The following is a 23,975-nucleotide window of genomic DNA, read 5'->3' as shown; positions in this document are numbered from 1 at the left end:
GGGGGATTTTATTTTTTATTTTGTTTATTGGATTATGATTGTTTTTTATGATGAAAAAATAATAAAAAATTTTGAAAAAAATAATAATTAGAAAGTCTTTTCCCTTTTCCATATTGTTAGTCCCTTTTCTGGATTTTCCATTGACTGTATTTGTTGATCAGTTGAGTCTTCTATCGTAATATTTAATTGTTCCACTTTTTCTGTTACATTCTGTGTAATTAATGTTTTAGTTGTAGTCAAAGTCTGAGTTCGTATCTCTGGGCTGGCATCTTGTTCTTTTCTGTAACCTCTTATTTCATCAGTAGCTGTTAGAATAGTTTGATGAATTGCTTTCAACATAAAGAGAATCTGTTCCTGATCTTCATCCATATTCTCTTAGTAGTGTATTAAAAGCTTTACAATCAGAGAATGCAGGAAAAAAAAGTTTTGTCACTGAGTATGGAACACAGCTGGGCTTCTCACAGCTAATGTTTCAAGGTTACAGGCTTATCTATTGTCTGGGCTGCTGGCCAAGTCTCTTTTAAGCAATAACAAATTGTAATATCAGGTTTAGCCACAAGATGTCGCCCCTAATTTAAAGTTTTCTTTTGAATCCAATGCTTTTATAATCTATTCAGTTTTGCTTCTTTTTTGTAGGTAAAAAACCCAGATCTTCAGTAAAAATAGAAAGTCTTTTAATCCACAAACTTTAAGAAATAGAGTTCCAATTTAGGATCAGGTTATTCTTGCAACATTTTTAAAATCCCCTGGATAGTCAGTCGTCGCTGTTTCTAGAGGGAGGGATAAAATCTCCTTTCCCTCTCCACAGGGGGGAAAGTACTTTAAGCAGCTTATGCAGGAAAGAATAGTTAGGATTTAAGAGAGGTAGACCTCACCCAGTCTCGTCCGCACTGCTTTATAGTTGCCTGTGGTAAGTGTGACTTCAGCTGTCTGCATCCTAGTGATGAGCCATATTGCTATGGCTGGTCTTTCATCCGCCAGTTTGGAGGGATGCCCCAGATCGAGCGAAAGGGCTACCACCCTCTGGTGATCAAGCGGGGATCCCCTCCTTGCTGGTCGCCCCTACAGGGCGACTTTCGATCCTGTCCAGGGTCCCCCGGCGATGTTAAACTGGACATGGAAGACAGAGCTCGCCTTCCAGACGTCCATGGCAGCCGCCTCCGCAAACCAGAAGTCTTTTAATTTTTATTTCTAGTCTGACTTTTACAGTTAGATTTTTGGTAGGTTGAGCTATAGTTTCTTTTTGCATGAAGACTGATGCAAAGAATGAATTAAGCAGCTCTGCTTTCTCTCTACTACCAGTTATTTCCTTGCCATCTTCTCTCTTAAGTGGACCTACCGTTTTCTTCATCTTTTTCTTGTTATTTATATGTTGAAAAACACTTTTTTTTTTACTATCTTTGATTTTGTTGCAAATCTTCATTCATGCTGAGCCTTGGTTTTCATCTTTGCAGATTCTGGCTATCTGCGGATATTCTGCTTTAATTATGTGTCCCTCTTTCCATTTTTTGTACTTGTCCTTTTTGTTTTTTACTTTATCGGAGAGATCTTTGTGTAACCATGCTGGTTTCTTCTTGGTTTTCTTGGTTTTCTTTTTCAGTGGTATTGTGCTGAACTGGGCTTTTGTGATCATATTTTTCAGAGTTTCTCAAGCTTCTTGAGTTGTTTTCCCTTTTAGGATTTTCATGTATGGAATTTTTCTTAGGCTCTCTCAGAGTTTGTTAAAATCAGCTCTTTTAAAGTTTAAGACACTGGCTGGATTATTTTCTATTGTTTTGTGTTTGCATTATATTGCAATATGACATGGTCACTCTCACCCAAAGTTCCAGCAACTCCCTCTATCACTTCTTCTCTATTAGTAAGAATTTGGTCCAGTATAGCTTTTCCTCTAGTTCCTCCTCTACCTTTTGGATGACAAAGCTATCATCTTGGTTGGTTAGGAATCTGTTTGATCTCCCACTTGTTGAAGAGTTTGTCTCCCAACTGATATCAGTTTTTCATCCTTGGTTTTGTGGATTTCTGTAGAGGTGTAGCGATCTTCTGTTACCAAACTCAAATGAGCCTGGCCCTCACTTTCTACGCAGAACATTAAGTATGTGCACGTGCTGAGCACAATCTCTCCCTTTAACAAAATAGTTTTCTCTCATCTTGTTGTAGCTATTACTTTGCAAGACTATGAGAGAGAGAACATGAAAAATCATAATAATTCCCCACAAAATAATGTTTGTATTTCATACCAATAATAAAACTGATGGTTTCCCCAGAAGGGCTAGAGCAGTCGATAACTTTCTGTTGGTGCCATAGCTACACATAGAGGCAATTCTACATTGGTAAGGCATGAGATTAAGTCGATAAAGAAGGTGAAGTACAATCTGTGGGGAAAAGAGATTCAGAAAAAGGATCATTTTTCAACAATTATGGTATGACAATATAATTAATACCTGAATTTTAGGAAGAAATATTATTTTGCCAGTTTTACAATTAACAATTGTTTTTTCTTAACTTCCTGTTCAATGTTAATTTACCAGCAGTTTTAAGCAAACATATTAAAATCAAGCATAGATAAATCTGTAGCAAGCATTTTGGAGTTAGAAAAGAACTCATAATTGTCTGCACAAGACTCTCCTGCTAACTTTATTTTGTAAGGCTATATTTTTGTGGATTTGTTGCTGTGCCACTTGAACTCGAAATCCTTTGTAAAATGTGGTACCTAGAACTGAACACAATAGCCTAAGTCAGTATTTCTTAAAGTGTGGTTCTAGGAACCTGAGGATCTGTGAAATCAAAATTATTTGCCCGATATTGATAGTATTTGCTAAAATTTAAAAGCATGTCACTTTTCTCATTTTTTGTTAAAAATAGGGGTTTTAAGAAAAATATTTTATTTATACTAATATTTAATGGATTTAGTATTATTTTATATGATTCAATAAATATTCTATAAATGTGTATAACCTATGTAAATAAAAACTCTTTTGAGTTTCTCCATAATTTTTAAAAGTGGGAAGGGGTCCTGAAAGAAAAAAATTTAAGGAACACTGTTCTAAGTGGTCTTTGATTAATACCAAATGAAATGGAACAATTTCTTCCTGTGACTTAGTAGAAGAGTGTTAGTTTATGGTAGCTAGAAATCAGGAGGAGTTTGTAAACTGATGGATAGAGTGGCTAAATGCATGTAACCAGTCCACACATCTCATGAAGTGAGTTATAGCATAGGACACACTAGGTATATTATTTGCCACTTAAGAAGTGATCTGACTTTCACATAGCCTAGAATAAGTTACAAGTGGCGAAGAGAGCCCTAATGTTAATTTTGTCAGCACTGATCATTTCCATGAGAAATTAAATTCATCCTCCACCATGAAGGGAGACAGGTCCTTTGGAAAAAAATGATAGTCAAAGATTAAATATAAACAGCCAAATTCTGGCCTCTGCTTCCACCAAACCTGCTTCCAAATGTAGGCTAGCTTTTGAAATACAGCTGAACCCTGATATGTTCTTGAAAATTCAGCCTGGACAAACCCCAAAAGGCAAAATGAAGAAAGAGACAAATTGAACCCATTGAGAAGATGTACTAAGAAGTCAGAGGGCTTTCAGTCCAAAATATGTATTTGGCTACATTCATTTAAACCAGGGGTGTCAAAATGCAGGCCCGCGGGCCAGATGCATCATAGCGAAACTGCACCCATCCCATTGCCGGCAATGGCAAAAAAGTCTCAATACATCGCGACACATCACGTGATGTTGCGAGTTTGACACCCCTGATTTAAACTATCTTAAAAGCAAAACTTCAGCAAACTTCTGATATTTCTACTTAATCTTAATTTTACATACCCCTTTAATATCTTCCTCTGGGATGCCATGTAATCGTGCATAGTAATACATGTGTTCTTCAACAGTCAACAAATCATCTAGAGCATCTTCTTGTGGACAGTATCCAAATTGTGACCGGTGTGTATCATCAATTTCACTCAAGGATCTGAGTTGCAAAAATTCTTTGTTAAGCCTGAAAGATTCTTAAAAGTGCTTAAAAGCTAACATAGTAAGAAGCCATGTGAAACACCTGTACAAACATATATAGTAGAAGGAGAAACATAGTCCCTGACATTGCTGTCTCATTGTATTTGTCTTCTACACATCTGAGATTGCATCTGGATAAAACCACATTTATGGATAATCTTTTATTGACAGACTTATAAAGCATGATTTTATGTTGGCTTCAGTCAATTCACTGCATGAGTTTTGATCACTTTAATAACTTAACACATCCAATCTGTAAAATGCCAGTCTTCTTACTGGGTTTTATTGGAGGGTGGCCTTAGAGGAGAAGGCCACATTTTGATATTCATTTTGCATTTCCGTTTTAAGGCCTCATTCTCAAGAGTGGCAGAAAAACACCAGGGGAGTCACTTGTGACTAAGCATTTCTTACATAATTATTCAGCTGAGGTGGGAGACGAGCAACTGTGATTTGCAGTTCTTGTGAATTTATTAAAAACAATATTGTTGAATGAATTACTCTGAAATGCTATAATTTAACAAAACTTTGGTTTAAGCTTCACATGGCCTCAATCTCTATATTATGGATAGAAAATGCATTACAATTCTATTTGGATTTCTTTTTAACATAAATTATTTTGTTCCATATTGAATTTATTTTCTTAGCTAAGTTGCTGCACTTTCATTGTGGAGAATGAATCTGTCCTCCATACCCAGTTTCATCTTGCATCAGTAGCCTTCCATCAGTTGGACCAATGTCTCCTGTCAGCATTTTAAAAATGGTGGTTTTCCCAGCCCCATTCACACCAAGCAAGCCAAAGCACTGAATTATGGAAGAAAAAGACCACATTATTTTTAAGGCATTTCCTTGACTTAAAATAGATTTGAAAAACAAACATTCTTTCATATTATTCATAATATTTGCAATTTTAATAAAAGATGTTTAAAAGAAACAAAATAGAAAGTCCAAGAGATATAGAAAACAGCATGTTTATGTGCATTCATACATTAAATAGCTAGCAAAATATCAGCTTCAAAGGGGGAGACAGCAGAAACATTCAGATAAATGCTTATCTTTTTTGCAATCCTCCCATCTAATCTCTGAAATGATTGAGTTCTGTGCAGGAACAGTATCCCTGATACAGAGTAAGATATCTGCCTTATGCAGTAGATTTTCAATCACATAAAACATTTAAATGGTTAGGTTTATATGTTTTTCCTCCGGCTTAACATAAGAAGGGCAAAGAGAAATGAGTAGGCTGTGTATGCCTGATATGTCCAGGTGAATGGCTGAAGATGCCTCTTAAGCTGTGCACAATTTTTTGTAACTAATTACACACATTCCAAGAGTGTTTACCTCTCATAATTTCCACTTTTGGTTTAATGACTTACCTCTCCTGCTGGGATTCCAATGTTGACATTTCTTACTGCTACAATCCTTCGGTAGGGAAGATGGTAGATTTTGGTAAGCTTCTGGAGCTGCAACACATCACAATCTGACAAGCCCAATGTCACTCGCTCTTTTTCTGCTCGGACATCCTTGTCTTCCTCCCCAACAATGTCTTCAAGGTAGAGTGGAGACTTACCATGCAGTTTATTAAATAAAAATCTACCAAAAATTAAAATCAAGTATATTAATATCACCTTATTTTTAAATGTTGTTTTATGAAATATTATTTTTGTTGATATGAATTTTTTGCAGAAGCTTTTTAAAAATTCAATGATTCAATACCAGTCAATATACAGAATAGAATAGAATAGAACAGAACAGAATATTCTTTATTGGCCTAGGGTGATTGGACACACAAGGAATTTGTCTCTGGTGTTTGCATAAGCTCTCAGTATATATATAAGCAACAGACCAACAAATAAATCAGATGCTTCCATCTATTGCTGAAACTTGGTAGGGCTTAGGCTTAGGCTTAGACTGAATATATATTAGGATTATTCTACTCTGCAGCCCAGATGAGATTAAACAAAACAAAACAACTACTTGCTTAAACTGCTTTGTGGATCAAGAGCTGTGATTAATTTCTCCCTTGTTTCTGGCATTTTGGCACTGTAATAAAGCAACTCTTTAATCACATTTATTTGATGCAGAAAAGAGATTGTTGCCCCTTCACTGCAAAATGGACCAACATGTACTTGACAGTTCCTGTTACTACATAATCTTAATTTAATAATAAGCCTAACCAGTTTAATTTAACAAAGCATTTTATAAAAACCTGTTAAAACAATAAATTACAGCAAGTTTATATCCTGCAACTTACTTTTTATCCCTAATTTTATCTGTAATTTTGGAATTTCCACATATATTTATGGTTACTTACTGTAATATTTTATGCCACATTTTCTGAATTGTTCCATCATCAAGCAAGAGGCGGAGTGTAAAAAACAGAGTTCCCTGAATGAACATCCCAAGCAGTTTGGATGTTGTCCTGTCCAGTTCAAATGTTTTATCAGGGTAAACCACTCCATAGGCTTTCAAAAAACCCATCAAGGCATTATACTGAGATAATTCGATTAACCCATAACCAAAACAGAATTGTGGGAATATTAGGAAAATATGTCTCAATGTTTCTGCAAGATCATGCAAGTTCTGAAAGAAATAAAGATTCCTTGGTCATTATATTTTTGTAGTTACAAACTAATCTTATTTTTTAAAAAAACCTTTATAACAGATTGTATTATAGCACATTGCTGACTCATATTCATATGTGATGCTATATTTATCCTTTTCATGCAAATCATTAGCAAGCCACATATGAGATATACCTGGTCATTTCTGTCAGTTCCATTTAATCTGAATGTTTCTTAAACACTGAAACAAAATACATTACTTGAGAAGGAATCTGGCCAAGATAGAATTGTTGGTTCCTTGGATTTTAAAACTTTATTTTTCTTGATACAACCTCAAATAGAGTTTTTCTTTATTGCATATCACATTGCAATACACATTCATATGTGAAGCCCTTTTCGTGCAAATCATTATCAAGCCACATAAGGAGTAACTGTTGTTTCTGTCCTCTGGGATATTACTATTGGTATTCTACCCTATTTTATATAATCTGGAAAATTAATGAAAAATTTCATTATATGTTAGTGTCAATTACATGCTTTCAAGCTTATTACCTTATCAGTAGCTTTTTCTTGGGAAAGTAAAAAAACAACTGAATGGGTGATGATTGTGTTGACGCCAAAGAATAAATTGATACAGACATAAACAATAAAGGCCATCCCAGTTTCCTTGAAGATTCCAGCCAGTAAGTACATCCATGAAAATGTTGAATATCTGCAGATCATTAAAAAGCACAAGCAGAATAAAGCAAGCAATCCAGAATAGCAAAGTACTTAATTGGCTTCTAATCCAATTTGTCTGTGAAATAAAAACTGGAAATAAAAGGGGTCTGTTTTATCCATCTTTTCTTGATAATAACTTAAGATTTATAAATTGTCTGTTGTTGTCATGAATTTTTAATGTAATTAGAAAAGATAAATAATCTTATTTTGGAGCTAATTTAATTGCCAAGGATCTACATTAATTTGACAACCATAATTTATTATTATATTCATTTATTTGTACCTTCCTACTCCTTCCTACTCAGATAGACATGCAAGGCAATATAGACTTACTATCTTAGACAAAAACAAAGCATTTGCTTCTCTATATATATTTCTCCTTTGAGCTGAAGTCAACAACTTCTTGGTATTCCTATACTTTTTCTTGATCACACTATTAACAAGGTTTGTCAGCATATTTTTTCAACATCCAAGTTTAGCTTTCAGCTGTTATTATTTCTCAGTGATCTCCCATCCAGTAATACCCAGTTCTGACCTAGTCCCAATAGAGCTGCAAGGGATCTTGGAGGTCTTCTAGTCCAACCCCCTGCTCAAGCAGGAGACCCTCTGCCATTTCAGATAGGTGGCTGTCCAGTCTCTTAAGAACCTCCAGTGATGAAGCACCTACAGCTTCTGAAGGCAACCTTTTCCACTGGTTAATTGTCCTCACTGTTAGGAAGTTTCTCCTTAATTCCAGGTTGCTTCTCTCCTTGAGTAATTTCCATCCATTGTTTTTTGTCTTGCCTTCTGGTGCTTTGGAAAATAAGTTTACCCGCTCTTTTTTGTGGCAGCCCCTCAAATAATAATAATAATAATAATAATAATAATAATAATAATAATAATAATAATAATAATAATAATAATAATAATAATAATAATAAAGTTGGAAGGGACCTTGGAGGTCATCGAGTCCAACCTCCTGCTCAGGCAGGAACCCTACACCATTTCAGACAAATGGCTGTCCAGTCTCTTCTTAAAAACTTCCAGTGTTGGAGCATTCACCGCTTCTGGAGGCAGGTTGTTCCACTGGTTAATTGTTCTAACTGTCAGGAAGTTTCTCCTTAGTTCTAAGTTGCTTCTCTCCTTGATCAGTTTCCATCCGTTGCTTCTTGTCTTGCCTTCAGATGCCTTGGAGAATAGCTTGACTCCCTCTTCTTTGTGGCAACCCTGAGATATTGGAACACTGCTATCATGTCCCCCCTCGTCCTTCTCTTCGTTAAACTAGACATACCCAATTCCAGCAACCGTTCCTTATATGTTTTAGCCTCCAGTCCCCTAATCATCTTTGTTGCTCTTCTCTGTACTCTTTCTAGAGTCTCAGCATCTTTTTTACATCGTGATGACCAAAACTGGATGCAGTATTCCAAGTGTGGCCTTACTAAGGCATTGTAAAGTGGTATTAATATTTCACGTGATCTTGATTCTATCCCTCTGTTAATGCAGCCCAGCACAGTGTTGGCCTTTTTGGCAGCTGCAGCACACTGCTGGCTCATATTTAAGTGATTGTCCACTAGGACTCCGAGATCCCTCTCACAGTTACTACTATTGAGCAAGGTGCCCCCTATACTATATCTGTACATTTGGTTTTTCTTGCCTAAATGTAGAACCTTACTTTTTTCACAATTGAATTTCATTTTGTTAGATAGCGCCCAGTGTTCAAGTCTGTCCAGGTCCTCCTGTATCTTAAGCCTGTCTTCTGGAGTGTTGGCTATTCCTGCCAGCTTGGTGTCATCCACAAATTTGATGAGTTCCCCATCTATCCCCTCGTCCAAATCGTTGATGAAGATGTTGAACATGTTGAAGAGCATTGGGCCCAGAACAGAGCCTTGGGGCACCCCACTACACACTTCCCTCCATGTAGATGCAGTTCCATTGAGGACCACACGCTTAGTACGGCTGGTCAGCCAGCTACGGATCCATCTGGTGGTGATGCTATCTAGCCCACATTTTTCTATCTTATCAAGTAGTAGGTTGTGATCTACTTTATCAAATGCCTTACTGAAGTCTAAGTAAATTATATCCACAGCATTCCTCTGATCCACTAATTTTGTCACTTGGTCAAAGAATGCAATAAGGTTTGTCTGGCATGATCTGTTTTTGACAAACCCATGTTGGCTTTTAGTAATGACTTTGTTTGCCTCTAGGTGTTTGCTGATTCGTTGTTTGATTATCTTTTCCAGAATCTTCCCAGGTATTGAGGTCAGGCTGATAGGTCTGTAATTTCCTGGATCCATTTTTTTCCCTTTTTTGAAGATGGGAACTACATCAGCTCTTTTCCAGTCCTCTGGTAGTTCCCCAGTGCTCCAAGATCTTTGAAAAATATAGTTCAGTGGCTCTGAGATCACATCTGCCAGTTCCTTGAGAACCTTGGGATGTAATCCATCTGGTCCTGGTGATTTGAACTCGTCTAGGCTGGACAGGGGCTCACTTATCATTTTCTTGCCTATCTTGTGTTTCTATACTATTTTTTATGGCACTATTTTTGATAGGTTGGTCTGTTTTTTCCCTTTGTGTAAAGACAGATGCGAAAAACGAGTTAAATAGTTCTGCTTTCTCCCTATTGCTAGTCACCTTCTTACCACTTTCACCCACTAATGGACCAATCATTTCCTTCACTTTTTTTTGTTTTTTACATGTTGAAAGAAGCTTTTTTTATTATTATTGACTTTGGTCGCAAGCCTTAGTTCATTTTGAGCCTTGGCTTTCCTCACTTCATCTTTGCAGGCTCGGACTATTTGTTGATATTCTGATTTAGTTATATGCCCCTCTTTCCACTTTCTATACTTGTCCTTTTTGTCTTTCAATTTGTCAGAGAGTTCTTTATGCAGCCATGTTGGTTTCTTTTGAGAGCTGTTATTTTTCCTCTTTGTTGGTATTGAGCTAGACTGGGCTTTATTATCTTGCTTTTCAAAATTTCCCAAGCTTCTTGCGTTATTTTCCCCTGGAGGATTCTCATCCATGGAATCCTTCCCAAGCCCTCTCTAAGTTTGTTGAAATTAGCTCTCTTGAAGTCCAAGACTCTACTTTGACTATGTTCTATTGCTTGTGCTTCCATAATGTTGAATTCCAATATTGCATGATCACTACCTCCCAAGGTTCCTGTGGCTTCAACACCTTCTATCATTTCATCTCTGTTAGTGAGAATTAGATCCAAAATGGCTAATCCCCTAGTTCCCTTCTCTACTTTTTGGGAGACAAAGTTGTCTGCTAGGTTTGTCAGGAATCTGTTTGATCTTCCACTTGGTGCAGAGTTTGTCTCCCAGTTGATGTCAGGGTAATTAAAGTCCCCCATTACTATGGTGATGTGTTTCCTACATACCTTAGTTAGCTGACTAGCAAAAAGTTCATCTATTTCCTCTGTTTGGTTGGGTGGCCTATAGTATACACCTATGGCAATGTCATTTTTTCTCCCTTTTATATTGACCCAAATGCATTCAAGACAGTTTTCGTCATTGTTGTGCTCTATTTCTGTGGAGATGTAGTTATTTCTTATATAGAGAGCAACTCCATCTCCTCTTTTATTTGATCTGTTTCTTTTAAATAATTTAAATCCCTCTAGCTGTGTGTTCCATTTGTGGGCTTCATCCCACCATGTTTCTGTAATGGCAACAATATCATATCTGCCCTCATTGACCTGAATTTCTAGTTCACCCTGTTTGCTGTTCATACTCTGTGCATTGGTGTATAGACATTTGAGTCCTTTATGACCAATCCTGTGTTTACTTTCTACATAACCTGAGTGGTGCCTGAGTTCCCCTATTGTCTTACCACCTATTTGGTTAGTGCACTTTGTGTGGCACTCGTTATTAAAAGCTTGACAGCAAGGTTGGTATTTTTGTCCACACACATATCTATCTTACATGCGCTGATAGCCCTATTGTTTTTAGATTGCCGGGGACAGGGATGCTCTGTATTGATTAACTCACTATCCCTGAAATACTGCTATCATGTCACCCCCTAGTCCTTTTCTCTAGACTGGCCATACCCAATTCCTGCAACCATTCTTCATATGTTTTAGTCTCCAGACCCTTAAGCATCTTATTTGCTCTTATTTGCACTTTCTCCCAAAGTCTCAACATCTTTTTTGTAACATGGTGATCAAAACTGGATGCAGTATTCCAGGTGTGGTCTTACTAAGGCTTTATAAAGCGGTACTAATACTTCATGTAATTTTGATTCTGTGCCTCTGTTTATACAATCAAGGATTGTATTAGCTTTTTTGGCTGCTGCTGCACACTACTGAGCATTTTGAAATCCATGAAGCTCATCCAGGTATTGCTTCATAGCTGGGTATATTCATGCATTTAGATAAAGAAGGTTAATAGCTACAATGGGCACACATAAAGAAACAAAGAAAAGCAAGTAAAACACTGCATTAATTATAACTTTCTATCTTAAAATTAAAAACAAAATCAAGAAAATAAAAGAATGCAGATCAACATGAGAACAAAATTTACTTCTCAGAGCCTAATGTAGCCACATTTTGCCTAGCAATTCCACAGTTTATACTTTTTTATTCTTTTTTTAGTTTTGCATCTATTTTATCATGAAACTTTTTATTTGTTCTGTCTCCATGTTCTATCTGAGCAACACTGTATATAGGTCCCTTAGTATATCATCTTGATTCTGTACAAGCATTTCAAATTCTGACTATTTTTCTTAGAGGCCCTCCATTATTTCTGAAGTCAGTTTTTATTCTTCCAGCAATGTGTAGATACATCAACCATGTTATGTTTTGATTTTTTGAAGTAGTTGTTGCTGTGTCTTTAATCTATTTATGGGGTGTACATGGATCATATCTGCATATGTAATTATACTTTTCCTATATAGTTATCTCTGACATAAAAAGCATTTAGACAAAAGCTAGTGGTGAAATTGTTGAATTTATTTTTCTCATAGGCTTCTATATTTTATCATGTTTTGTCTTATAATACAGCCTTTCAATTTTTTGTGCTCTTTCATAATCCTATACCATTAAGTAGACTGGCTTCTTTTTACTACATACCTTATTTCTAGAGTTGGTTGGTTGATTTTTATTTACCCTCTTTTATGCTTTGTTTATGACTAGTTACTTAAAAAACCTGACTTTTTAAAATTACTTTTTAAAATAAGCAATTTAAATAGCTCTGTTCAAAACTAGAATTGGAGATTCAGTTCAAATTGAATCAAGCTATCCAAATCCTTACCCAAATAAAAGAAGAAGCAGGAATACAGCCAACAGGTTTTTGTCATTGAAGAAAGCTGGTATCTGAAAAGCTGAAATAACTCCCACTGAAAGTATAACAGGCACCAGAAAATAAACCTGTAGAATGTTCATAAATACAATTGATTATCACAAACTAAATACTAAGCCTGTTTATTATAATATCATATATAGAAAACATATGGATAAAATGTGGCTTAAGCTGCATGAGAAAAAAAACTTCCCTTCATAGAATATAAATACAGAAGCATCCATTTTTACTTTAAAAATAATTACCATTCCCCACTGTTTGCTCAGTCATCATCATGGAACTGAATTACCACTTCATTGGATTGATTTGAAAAACTGGATTTTCTTCTAACTATGAAAATGTTAGTAATAAAGGAAGCAAAAGCATTATTTACAGAGGCCCTAGAAAGCAATGGCTATAGAAAGCTTTAATCTGGAGACAAACAACATTTCTAAGATAGTTCAAAGCAATTTGAAAGAAGTGGTATATTTCAGAAGGATGAAGGCTATTTGTGTCTGCTAGTTGAACTTATTTTGAAATAGTAAAGTCTGCCACCCAGAAAGAAAAATGTATTAATCAACATAAACCACAGTCCCTTCTCAAGTATTTTTTGAATTACTCATACATAATTGGTATGTCAGCTCTTCCATAATAATTATTTTGTTACTGTTTTTACATGTCCAACCTAGAAAAAAGTACAATAATGTAAAGTACATTTTAAATTGTAGAGCTGGACAAGGCTGTATCACTCTGCAGACAGCTTAAAGAGATGGTTTTTATTACATTTTATGTTGTGTCCTGGGCCTGATGAAGCAACTCAGCAGGCCCAGAAATGTTGCAAATGGTCCCGGGCAACCTAAAAGCTGCCCAGGACCAGACTGGCTGGCGCCGGACTTCTGTGCATGCGCAAGGCACAAAGAAAGAAGGATTCCTATTGGCTGGACTGCCTGGGGGTTGGAAAACTATAAAAGGCCTGCGTGCCTGTTTGCAGCTTGTGCCTGTTTGGAGTAGAGTTAAGGAGCAATAAAAGAAGTTTGGTTCTACTATGTGTCGTGCTTCAATGCCTCGAATCCCGAAACACAAAAGTGGCGACAAAGGTGGGATCGCTGAAAGGAAAAAGGCAGTAAGAAGAGGATAAGCCTCATCTGAAGAGCCTGAAGCCTGGGAATCGGTGTCCAGCTCTGCACTCATCTGCCAGTACAGCATCGCTGGAGGTGAGCTTGGCAAACGGGCCCTTCCCCCTCAACGAAGGCTTGCAGCGAGGCATTCGAAGCAGAAGATGTCAAAGATTGGACGTCTGTCCGAGTTCGACGTCTCTCACCCAGAGTGCTGGAACTCCTATGTGGCCTGGGTGGAAAATTACCTAAGGGTTAACCAGGTTCGGGAAGACGGCTTGAAAGCGGCAACCCTGCTGTGTGTCTGCGGTCAGGACACTTTCGATGTAGCCGAGAACCTGGTAGCCCCGGCACCATTGGAGTCTGTCACCTATACAGACCTAAAAAACATGCTGAAGGATCACTTCCACCCCAAACTTTTTGTGATTGTGTGGAGGCATGCTTTTGAGCAGAGGGATCAGAAGCCGGGTGAGTCCGCTGCTGAGTTCATTGCTGCTTTGAGACAAGCTGCCAGTCTTGTGAATTCAAGGACCTGGAAGAACGCTTACGAGACCGCTTCGTCTGCGGCCTTAGAAGCAGGGAGCTGCAACAAAAAATCTTTGCTAAAGCTGAAGTCACCTTCCAAGATGTCTTACGCGAAGTTGCAGCTGAAGAAGCAGCAGGCGGCGCTGTGAAGGCTTTGCGGCTCGCCAGAAATGCTCCAGCCGTCGCGACCGTCCATCAAGAGGTCGCTCAGGAAGCTCAAGACTTGGATCCTGAAGAGGAGGTGGACAGACTTCACCAGCCGGCGGTAAGAAGACCGTGAGATAAACCAGATAAGGCCCCAGCAGCCCTTCAGTGTCTCGGTTGCGGAGGACACCACAAGTGCACGGACTGCCGGTTCCGCTCTGCCATTTGCCGGGCATGTGATAAGCAAGGCCACATTGCCACCGTTTGTTTGGGTCGCCAGCAGGTGCAACCTCGGGAAGAATTCCTTCGGAAAGGTACCAGGGTCCCCAGCCAACACAGAGTGGGTTTCTGCGCGTCACGTAGAAGCATCTTGCGAACAGGGACGCAGAAGCCCCTTAAAAAGAAGCTTCGCATTGATGTAGGGGTTCCCTTATCGATGGAGCTGGACACTGGGTCTGCTCTATTGATCATTTCACACAATACCTTTAAAAGGATTTGTTGCAGTAGTGGCCGTCGAGTCAAACACAGGCCATCGAACTTAATTCTTACTGACTTTCAAAATTCAAAGGTGCAGCGTAAGGCTTTCCAAGGCCTCTTAGATGTGGTGGTTGTTGGGGGTGATCGTACGAGTCTAATTGGACTCGATTGGTTTGAGGCCCTGGGAATTCAGGTGACTGGTCTGAATAGTCTGCAAACTCTAGGAATTGCAGAAGTCTGCAGAGAGTTTGCGGATGTGTTTGCGGATATGTTTAATTCAGAGCTCGGTTCATACAAGGGGCCTCCCATTGCCTTGTGATTAAACCCAAACATTGCACCAGTTAGGATTAAGCCTAGGAGGGTACCTTTCGCCCTCAAGGGCAAGATTGATGCTGAACTGGACAAGCTGCTCCAGCAGGGCATCTTGGAACCTGTGGACTCAAGTCCATGGGAAACCCCAATTGTGACGCCTTTAAAGGCTAACGGGGAAGTCCGAATTTGCGCGGACTATAAGTGCACTCTGAACACAGCTTTGCAACAGCATGCATATCCTGTACCAGTAGTGAGTCACATTCTGGCCTCCCTTAAAGGGGGAAAACTGTTTGCAAAGCTTGATTTAGCACAGGCCTATCAACAGCTACCTGTTGATGAGGCAACTGCTGAGGCCCAAACAATAGTGACCCGTAGGGGCGCTTTTAAGGTAAAAAGGTTACAATTTGGGGTGAATGTTGCTCCTGGCATATTCCAGAGCATCATGGAGCACATGCTCAGGGGTATTCCAGGGATTTGCCCCTACTTCGATGACGTCCTCATTGCAGGGGAGTCATCACAGAATTTGGCTGAAAGATTAAGGGCTGTGTTGCTGAGGTTCCGTCAAGTGGGCCTCAAATTAAAAAAGGACAAATGTAAAATTGGTGTTACTTCCACAGAATTTTTAGGCTTTAAAATAGATGCTCAAGGCATCCACCCTGCAGAATCTAAATTGAAGGCCATTCAGGAGGCCCCAAGTCCCAAGTCTAAAAGCGAGCTTCAGGCTTTCTTGGGACTTCTTAACTTCTATCATGCTTTCCTTCCCCATAAGGCTGCAGTGGCTGAGCCGTTATACCGGCTCTTAGACAAGCAAGCTCCATGGCAGTGGACTAAAGTCCATGACAGGAGTTTTAAGGAAGTCAAGGCCTTGCTCTCATCAAATGCGGTATTAGCCCATTTTAACGAGCAACTGCCTGTATGCATCGCTTGTGATGTATCCCCTTATGGGGTGGATGCAGTACTCAAGTCACCTAAAGGCTGATGGGACACAAGTCCCTGTGGATTACTACTCAAGGACTCTGTCATCTGCAGAGCGGAATTACGCTCAGATTGACAGAGAAGCCTTGGCAATAGTGGCTGGCATAAAGAAATTCCATGATTTCTTATATGGCCGTCACTTCACGGTCTACACAGACCACAAGCCTTTGCTGGGGTTGTTTACAATGACCAAACAAACCCCTCACATCATTTCCCCTTGTATGCTGAGGTGGTCCATTTTCCTGTTAGCATATGACTACACGCTCATTCACAAACCTGGGAAAGAAATGGGCCATGCAGATGGCCTCAGTAGGCTGCCTCTCACTCAAATAGAGGCAGATCCTGCCCCTGCTATTAATATTCTCTCTATTCAGGAACTACCTGAATCCCCCCTCAATGCTAGGGACGTGGCTGCAGAAACTGCCACTGATCACACGTTTACACGTGTGCTGACATGGGTATTGTCAGGATGGCCTGACACGTGTCCAGATGCTGCGTTTCAAAGCTTCTGGCAAAGGAGGCACGAAATGTCTACATTTAATGGGTGCCTGTTATGGGGTAGTAGAGTAGTTATCCCAGCATCACTGAGGCCTAGAGTCTTGTTCTCTCTGCATGAGGGACATCCGGGCATTGTGCGCATGAAAGTGCTTGCACGCAGCCATCTTTGGTGGCCTGGGCTTGATATAGCTATTGAAGCCCAGGTGCACGGGTGCCAGGTGTGCCAACAGTCATGGCCTGAAATGCCTCAGGCCCCTGTACACAGGTGGGAGGAGACACAACCCCTTGGTCAAGGGTACATTTAGATTATGCTGGGCCCTTTCAGGGGCAATTCTTCCTTATCCTGGTGGATAGCCATTCCAAGTGGCTAGAGGTTGTACCTGTCGCCTCCACTACTACTGCTAGGACCATCCAGGTGTTGAGAGGAATCTTCGCTACCCATGGACTTCCTGATGTCCTCGTCTCTGACAATGGCCCCCAATTTACTTCTCTTGAGTTCCAGGCTTTCCTATAGGCCAACTTGATCTGGCATGCAACGTCAGCTCCTTTCCACCCTTCCACCAATGGGCAAGCTGAACGGATGGTACGCACCACCAAAGATGCACTCAAAAGAATCATGCATGGTAGCTGGCATCACAGGTTAGCAGATTTTCTTCTTGTACACTGCACCACACCATGCATTGCCACCAGGAAGAGCCCAGCTGAACTACGCTGGGATCGCCACCTCATCGTGAAGTTAGACAGACTGCACCCAGACCGGGTGTCTTCACAGGTGTCACAGCCGCGGGCTCCTAGGAGACTTCAGGTGGGCGATCTGGTCTGGGCAAGGAACTATGGTCCTGGACATCTCTGGGTTCCTGCTGTCATCTGTAAGATCTCAGGACCGCTATCATATGAAGTGACTTTGGGAGACGGCCGCGTTCTGCAGCTTCACATCGACCAACTGCGCTGGCGGTTGTCCCCTGTTGATTCCGCCCCTGCCTCTGCTCTCGGGGGGGAGGGGGCCCAGGAACTAGGTCACACTTCAGGTCAACATCCTGAGAACCAGCCTCACTGCTCCTGGGAATTACTGCAGGTCGCTAGAGATTTCCCAGGGGAGGAGCAAGGACATTCTCATGGTTCAGCTATTGCGCCGAACAGGGAGTCATGCATAACCGCAAGAGCTCCAGACAGGAATTCTCCTGAGGAGGGGTTTGCCATAGAGGCAGCTCCTGACTCTGGCACCTCAGCCACTTACACGGGGAACTGGAATTATTGGGGCACACCTGCAACGCAGGTCACGTCCGAGACTGGAAATTCCTCTCCTCCAAGGAAACCTGGAGAGGACCCAGCCAACTCAGCTAGCACGCCTCAACAGGGATCACCTGCAAATTATGAGTATCAAGGTCCTGGTCTAGCGAGCCCACCAGACGGGCCGGTAGGCCAGGCGCCCTTAAGTACAAGTCCTGGTCTGCCTAGCCGGGCAGGTCAGCTGACAGGCCAGGCACCATCCCTGACCTTGTGTAGGTCACAACGGGCTAAGGCCCCTCCTAAGCATCTAGGTGAATATGTGAGGTTCCTGTCAGCACAAAGGGACCTTGTTGGTCTAGGACAAGGAGATGGGATCTATGCTGGGTAGAAGATAGACACATTAAGTCTACATTAAGGGGTGGGTTGTTTAGCTAACCCTATTATTTTATAAGAATGTTTTGCCTGCGTGTGAGCAGGAATATTATTTTCCTTTTTTATTATTGTGCACAATTGGAATTGTGTGTGTTCCATCTAGGGGGGAGGGGTGTTGTGTCCTGGGCCTGATGAGGCAACTCAGCAGGCCCAGAAATGTTGCAAATGGTCCCGGGCAACCTAAAAGCTGCCCGGGACCAGACTGGCTGGCGCTGGACTTCTGCGCATGCACAAGGCGCGAAGAAAGAAGGATTCCTATTGGCTGGACTGCTTGGGTGTTGGAAAACTATAAAAGGCCTGCGTGCCTGTTTGCAGCTTGCTTGGAGTAGAGTTAAGGAGCAATAAAAGAAGTTTGGTTCTACTATGTGTCGTGCTTCAATGCCTCGAATCCCAAAACACAAAATTTTACATATCATTTTATGAAGTCAGTTAGATGTGAAATGGTAGCAATAATGGGAAACAGAAAATGTTTGTGAGATTATTAAAAGCAATTAAGTTTACATTTAAAAAAGATGACATTGTGGTTTTACAGAAAAGCTAAATTCTGTAAAGCCTTTAAATTTATGTTGATATCTATTTATTTGAAAATATTTATAAATCATCTCATGTACAAGATGGAATAGAATCAGTCAAAATAATAAAATAGCTAAGCTGCTAAGAATATTTTCTATGTGAAATGTTTACAACTTTTTTTTCAATTCTTGGAATTTGATTTCCTGAAATTAACTGCCTCTTAGATGTGCTTAAGTTAGTAGCCCTAAATTTTCCTTAGGTTAAGAAAAATTAATAATTGGGACACATTAATCCTTGAGATCCATGCACATTAATTTTCTTTATTTTGGGCATATAAAAATTAGAAGGGTAGCATGGATATTGGTGTTTCATATAGTTCCTATTCTGGTTCCTAACTACAGGATTCACAAGATTTTCCAGTTCTTCCCCTAGTAAGAGGATTTTTTAGTAGCAAGAATTCAGTGAAAGGTATCAAATAACAGCATATCACTACATTAGTTTCAGTCTATTGAATGCTGACTTCAGTTAGCTCATCTAGGATGCTATCAGTGGTGGGATTCAGCCAGTTCGCACCACTTCAGAAAGAACCGGTAGCTAATTTTTGTTGCCCAAGCCCAGAATTGACTTCCGGAAGCGTCATCCACACAGAGAAACGGTTGTTCACATATTTGAATCCTACCACTGGATGCTATCCAACAGAAAATGCATAAATGTGCCATTTCAGACCAAGGAGCCAAAGCATGAAAAAGGCATTCCTATGAGTTTAAATCCAGAAAAAAGTGCTTGGTTTTAAGTAGCTCTATTCAACTTGTTTGAACTATACAGGCCTATTAGAAATGGTTTGTGACAATTCTCGTGAGAAAATATTACATATTTATTCAATAATTTGGAAGTAGATGATCACATTTTTAAAGAACAAAATGGCTGAGTTCACACGTGCTTAGCCATATTTGTAGTGTTGTATCAAAAGCCATATTTCTCATACATGATTTCAAACTGCCTATGTTTTGCTTATTGTGATATATGAAATACAGAAAAAAGTATCCAATATATTGTGAGAAGTTTTATATCCAAATAATTTTATTATTTATACTGTTTCCATCCTTCCTTAAAATATTAACAGAATCCACAATGGTCTGAGAATTGGTGTTTCCACTAGATAATTGACAGTCAAGATGAAACTAAGTTAATCAACTAAAATTAGCAAACTTCCTCCCAGATCCAATCCACATATCAAAGGATAAGGTCTGCAAACACAAAGTTAATTAAATTAAGATTCCCAGAGGAACTGTATGTTCACAAGAATAAGCACACCTACACACAGACCTCAAATGTCACCCTAGAATCAACATGTGACACACTGAACAAGTTTCCCTTATTAAAATCTGCTGCTGTACCCCATTTCTCTGCAGCCTGCCTGACCCCAAATGCAAACTGTTTTGCTTTTAGGAATAAATATTTCTTTTTTCCTCACAGCTGTCTGGATCTCACTTTTATTTATTCTTGTGCAGCCCTGGCTCGAGTTGGATCCCCAAATTATTCTTCTGACAATATCTACCCTGAGAACTCATGAATATGCATTTGCCTACTGCCAACTTTGCACATTTCAGTATTTGCTTCTTGATAAGATTCATATTAAAAGACATTTTGTTTTCATCAGAATTACTAAGTACACTGTATTCAAAATTGGAGGATAAATTATACATAAACATGAAATATGCTCCAAAGATTTTATTTTGTTTAAGCCAATATACAAAAAGGTCTATAAGGTAATCTGAAAGCAAGCAGGGATTTTTTTCTCTCCAGGATTAATTTCATAGCAAAAACTTTTCCTACCAGTGATTTTCCACATTTTGTAAAAAAAAGAGAAAAGTTATTTTCCTCTGAAGAAAGGAAAACCATTTTTATAGGATGAGTAAAACAAATGTTAGTCTGGAGGATAAAAAAAAATTTGCTGGCTTCTCATCAAGTTACAGTATTTTTTAACAATAGTAATTAAGACATTATGGTTGAATGTTCATATAATAATAGGTACAGTAACTCAGAATTCCAAACAAAAGATCCATTAGGGAATACCAATTAAGTCTCTCTTTTTGCCAGATTTTTTTTTACAATTTAACTTGAGAACAATCTTATTAACTTCTAGTTAAATATAAATGAACTTCTGATCTTAGTAGAAGATTGGACTGTTATAAAGGTCTGAGTTGTATAGATATAGTATAGCAATGACAACAACAAAAAGAGGATGCAGTCCATATATTACAAAGCATGGTGCAAAAGCTTAATTCTAAGATTTTAAAAACTGAATATAAGCATGGAGTTCTATGAGCCAGAATAAGTAAGTGAATCCTGCATTTTTTAATATAGCTTTTTTTTGGCTTCATTTCATCATATGATATTTTCCATATTATATTTAAGAAATAAGCTACTCACCATGTCATAAATGAAGTTAGTCACCCAGTAGCTGGTCACACCAAGGCCAGAGATATGCTGCAGCTGTTTTGCCTTTGTTTGATGTTCCTTGACCACGTAAAGAACAAAGCTAGCTGTTGTGATGGAATATCCGATCAGGACTGACATGGACACGATGATATCCAGTAAACTACTAAGCCTGAGGAGACGAAAAAGTAATGAAAACATTTTAAAAGATGAATAGGCCAGCCATGGCCAGCTCCAGCTTTTAAGATGTTCTATACAAAGAATTTTCTAATGGGCCTGACTTGTGCTGGAGTTCTCTGGAGGGCCAGCTTAATTTTCTGCATTGTCCAGAATAAAGTTAGGTTAGAGGCATTGTAAGAAATTCAAAATTGTCTGAGGTAAGTATCTATTGTTCCTAAGAAAATTGATCAGGAAATTAAAAAAAGGAAGAAAGTTAAGCATCAACTATGAGCCCAAGATCTTAATGAATAGCACCGCATGCAGATATGTTTTATTTTAGAGATATAATATAATAAAATATAAACAATTATTTTTATTCCATAATTTTTTTCATAACTAAATTGACAATTGCTGTCAAAAATAATTCAGGATCAATTAATATGTCAGAACAATTATAGTTAAATATGATAACTACTAAGATTAGTAGGTCTGAAAGAGTTAATGTCATATGATTTGGTGCCAAAACATTCCTTCCCCATTACTAAATATCACAGAGAAGTGTTCTCTTTGTAATGGAGAACCTGCAACCTGAAGGGATACAGCCCAGAAATAAATTGGAAAGCTAGGCAAACAAGGGTTTTTTCACATGGTACTACTGTACTTCCACTCTAGTCCTTCCCACAAATTTTGATGGCAATTGTATAATCCTTTTCACTCCCAAAAACTTTGGAATGCAAGGAAAGGGCTTTCTCCAGCAACCAGTTAGTGCAAAAGGAAATAAAATCATTTGCTACCCCTCTCCTATTTATGTTTCCAAAACTTGTGTGTGCCTAATCTGAAAAAAAAAAACCCACTCCAAAACACTAAGCTATTGCTATAAAAGTGCAGCCTCAAATTCCCCCGTCCTGCTTCCCTCCCCCCCCTTCTGAGCCAGTACGGGAAAAAAGTCTGGTGCTTTGTAAAGTACCAAAGAGAAGAAACAAACAGAATTCTGGTTCAGTTTCATTCCTGTTTGCTTTACTTGGGCTATGAAGGTTATTGCTTGAGCTGAATATAGCAGCTAGATTACTACCCAAACATTACTTAAAAAACATATTATATACTACATAGGCTAGAAATACATTTGCTATATATGTAATCGTTAGTAGCGATGATGTTTACATCTTTACATAGTTGGAAACATAGATTATTTGAGGGAACACCTCTCTTGGGTACTACTTTTGGTATACCTCTGCCCATCCAGGTACTAAGGTCTGCTGATAGGGCTGCCTCTTAACTACATTCTATTACTTCTCATTATGTATATATTCTGTATTTGTGAATTTACCTATTCATTCTTATATATTTGTAACCACAAAGTCAGTCCTCATGGTCACACAGAGCAACAAAAAAATTGAGTTGCCTGATGCACAGGTTTCCAGCTGAGATTTCAGTATTGCTAATTCAGTGTTTGTGGTTGTTGCTGCTGCATGTCAAGATGCTTCTGGGTTGAAAGGATTAGCCAGTGACATCACTGTTGCCCAGGGGACACCCACAGGGGCTCCTTTTATGTCCCAGTTATTTTTCCCACTGAATGATACCTATTTATCTACTTGCATTTGCATGCTTTCAAACTGCTAGGTGAGTAGGTGTTAGGACAAATTGATGGGAGGTCATTCTGTCATGCAGCTCGCTCTCGGGTTTTGAACTGCTGTCGATCCTCAATGGTTTTCTGACTCAGTGTCCTAACTACATGAGCCACTGTGCGTTCAGTATTTGTGGTGACTTTACAGAATGTAACATAAAGTTGCCTATATGTGGCGATGCAATAATGGGCTTTCATGGTTATGACATTTTGGTTATAGAATTTCTTCTTCCCTAGAGGCCAGGCTATTAACAAAATAGATTTCACTGCCAAGTAGAAATCAGGTTATCAATCTATGCCAGAGGTCTTCAAACTTGGCCCTTTTATGACTTGGGGACTTCAACTCCCAGAATTCCTCAGCCAGCGTGCCTGGCTGAGGAATTCTGGGAGTTGAAGTCCACAAGTCCTAAAAGGGCCAAATTTGAAGACCCCTGATCTATGCTTTCAGTTGCAGTTGTAATAACTCAGTTCCTATTCTATTTTTAATCAGGTCATTTTACTTGCTTTTTGTTGAATTGTTTATCTTGATTTTAATGAATAGATAATGGATATAATGGATGGAGAATAAAATACAGAAGTTTATAAATATTTAAATATACGTATAAGGCCCCCCTCATTCAAGAACTGATTCAAGAGGGGGGAGCGGACCTGGCGGGTATCACCGAGACCTGGTTGGGCATGGAAGGGGGAGTTCCCCTTGTTGATCTATGCCCACCAGGTTTCCAAGCATTCCATCAGCCGAGGGCCCGGGGTAGGGGCGGGGGGGTGGCGGTCGTTATAAGAGAGAATTTATGTCCAAGGGAGACCACTGTGCCTCAGATAGACGGTGTTGAGTCCCTTCTTGTGAAGTGGGGGCAAGGGGTGCAAGTGGGCCTGTTGATAATATACCTGGCCCCCTGCTATGTGTCAACGGCCCTGCCTGAGCTAGCTGACGTGATAGCCGCGGTGGCGGTGGAGACCCCCAGGCTTATAGTCATGGGGG

The 23,975-nt window shown here is 39.4% G+C and overlaps 1 protein-coding gene across 1 annotated transcript in view; it reads right to left on the bottom strand.

Annotated features, from left to right (window-relative positions):
- Nucleotides 1–23,975, bottom strand: part of ABCA12 (ATP binding cassette subfamily A member 12) — a 226,544-nt gene that overhangs the window by 22,274 nt on the left and 180,295 nt on the right. The window contains 8 exon segments of the mRNA XM_029284752.1: nucleotides 2,238–2,372; nucleotides 3,835–3,979; nucleotides 4,712–4,821; nucleotides 5,391–5,607; nucleotides 6,329–6,597; nucleotides 7,131–7,290; nucleotides 12,524–12,639; nucleotides 21,205–21,382. Of these exon segments, the coding sequence (XP_029140585.1) occupies nucleotides 2,238–2,372; nucleotides 3,835–3,979; nucleotides 4,712–4,821; nucleotides 5,391–5,607; nucleotides 6,329–6,597; nucleotides 7,131–7,290; nucleotides 12,524–12,639; nucleotides 21,205–21,382 (1,330 nt within the window).

Source organism: Protobothrops mucrosquamatus, unplaced genomic scaffold, assembly GCF_001527695.2.
Source record: "Protobothrops mucrosquamatus isolate PMUCROS unplaced genomic scaffold, P.Mucros_1.0 scaffold899, whole genome shotgun sequence".
In the NCBI taxonomy this organism is placed as follows: Eukaryota; Metazoa; Chordata; class Lepidosauria; order Squamata; family Viperidae; genus Protobothrops; species Protobothrops mucrosquamatus.
This window is presented reverse-complemented; position numbering and strand designations above follow the sequence as displayed.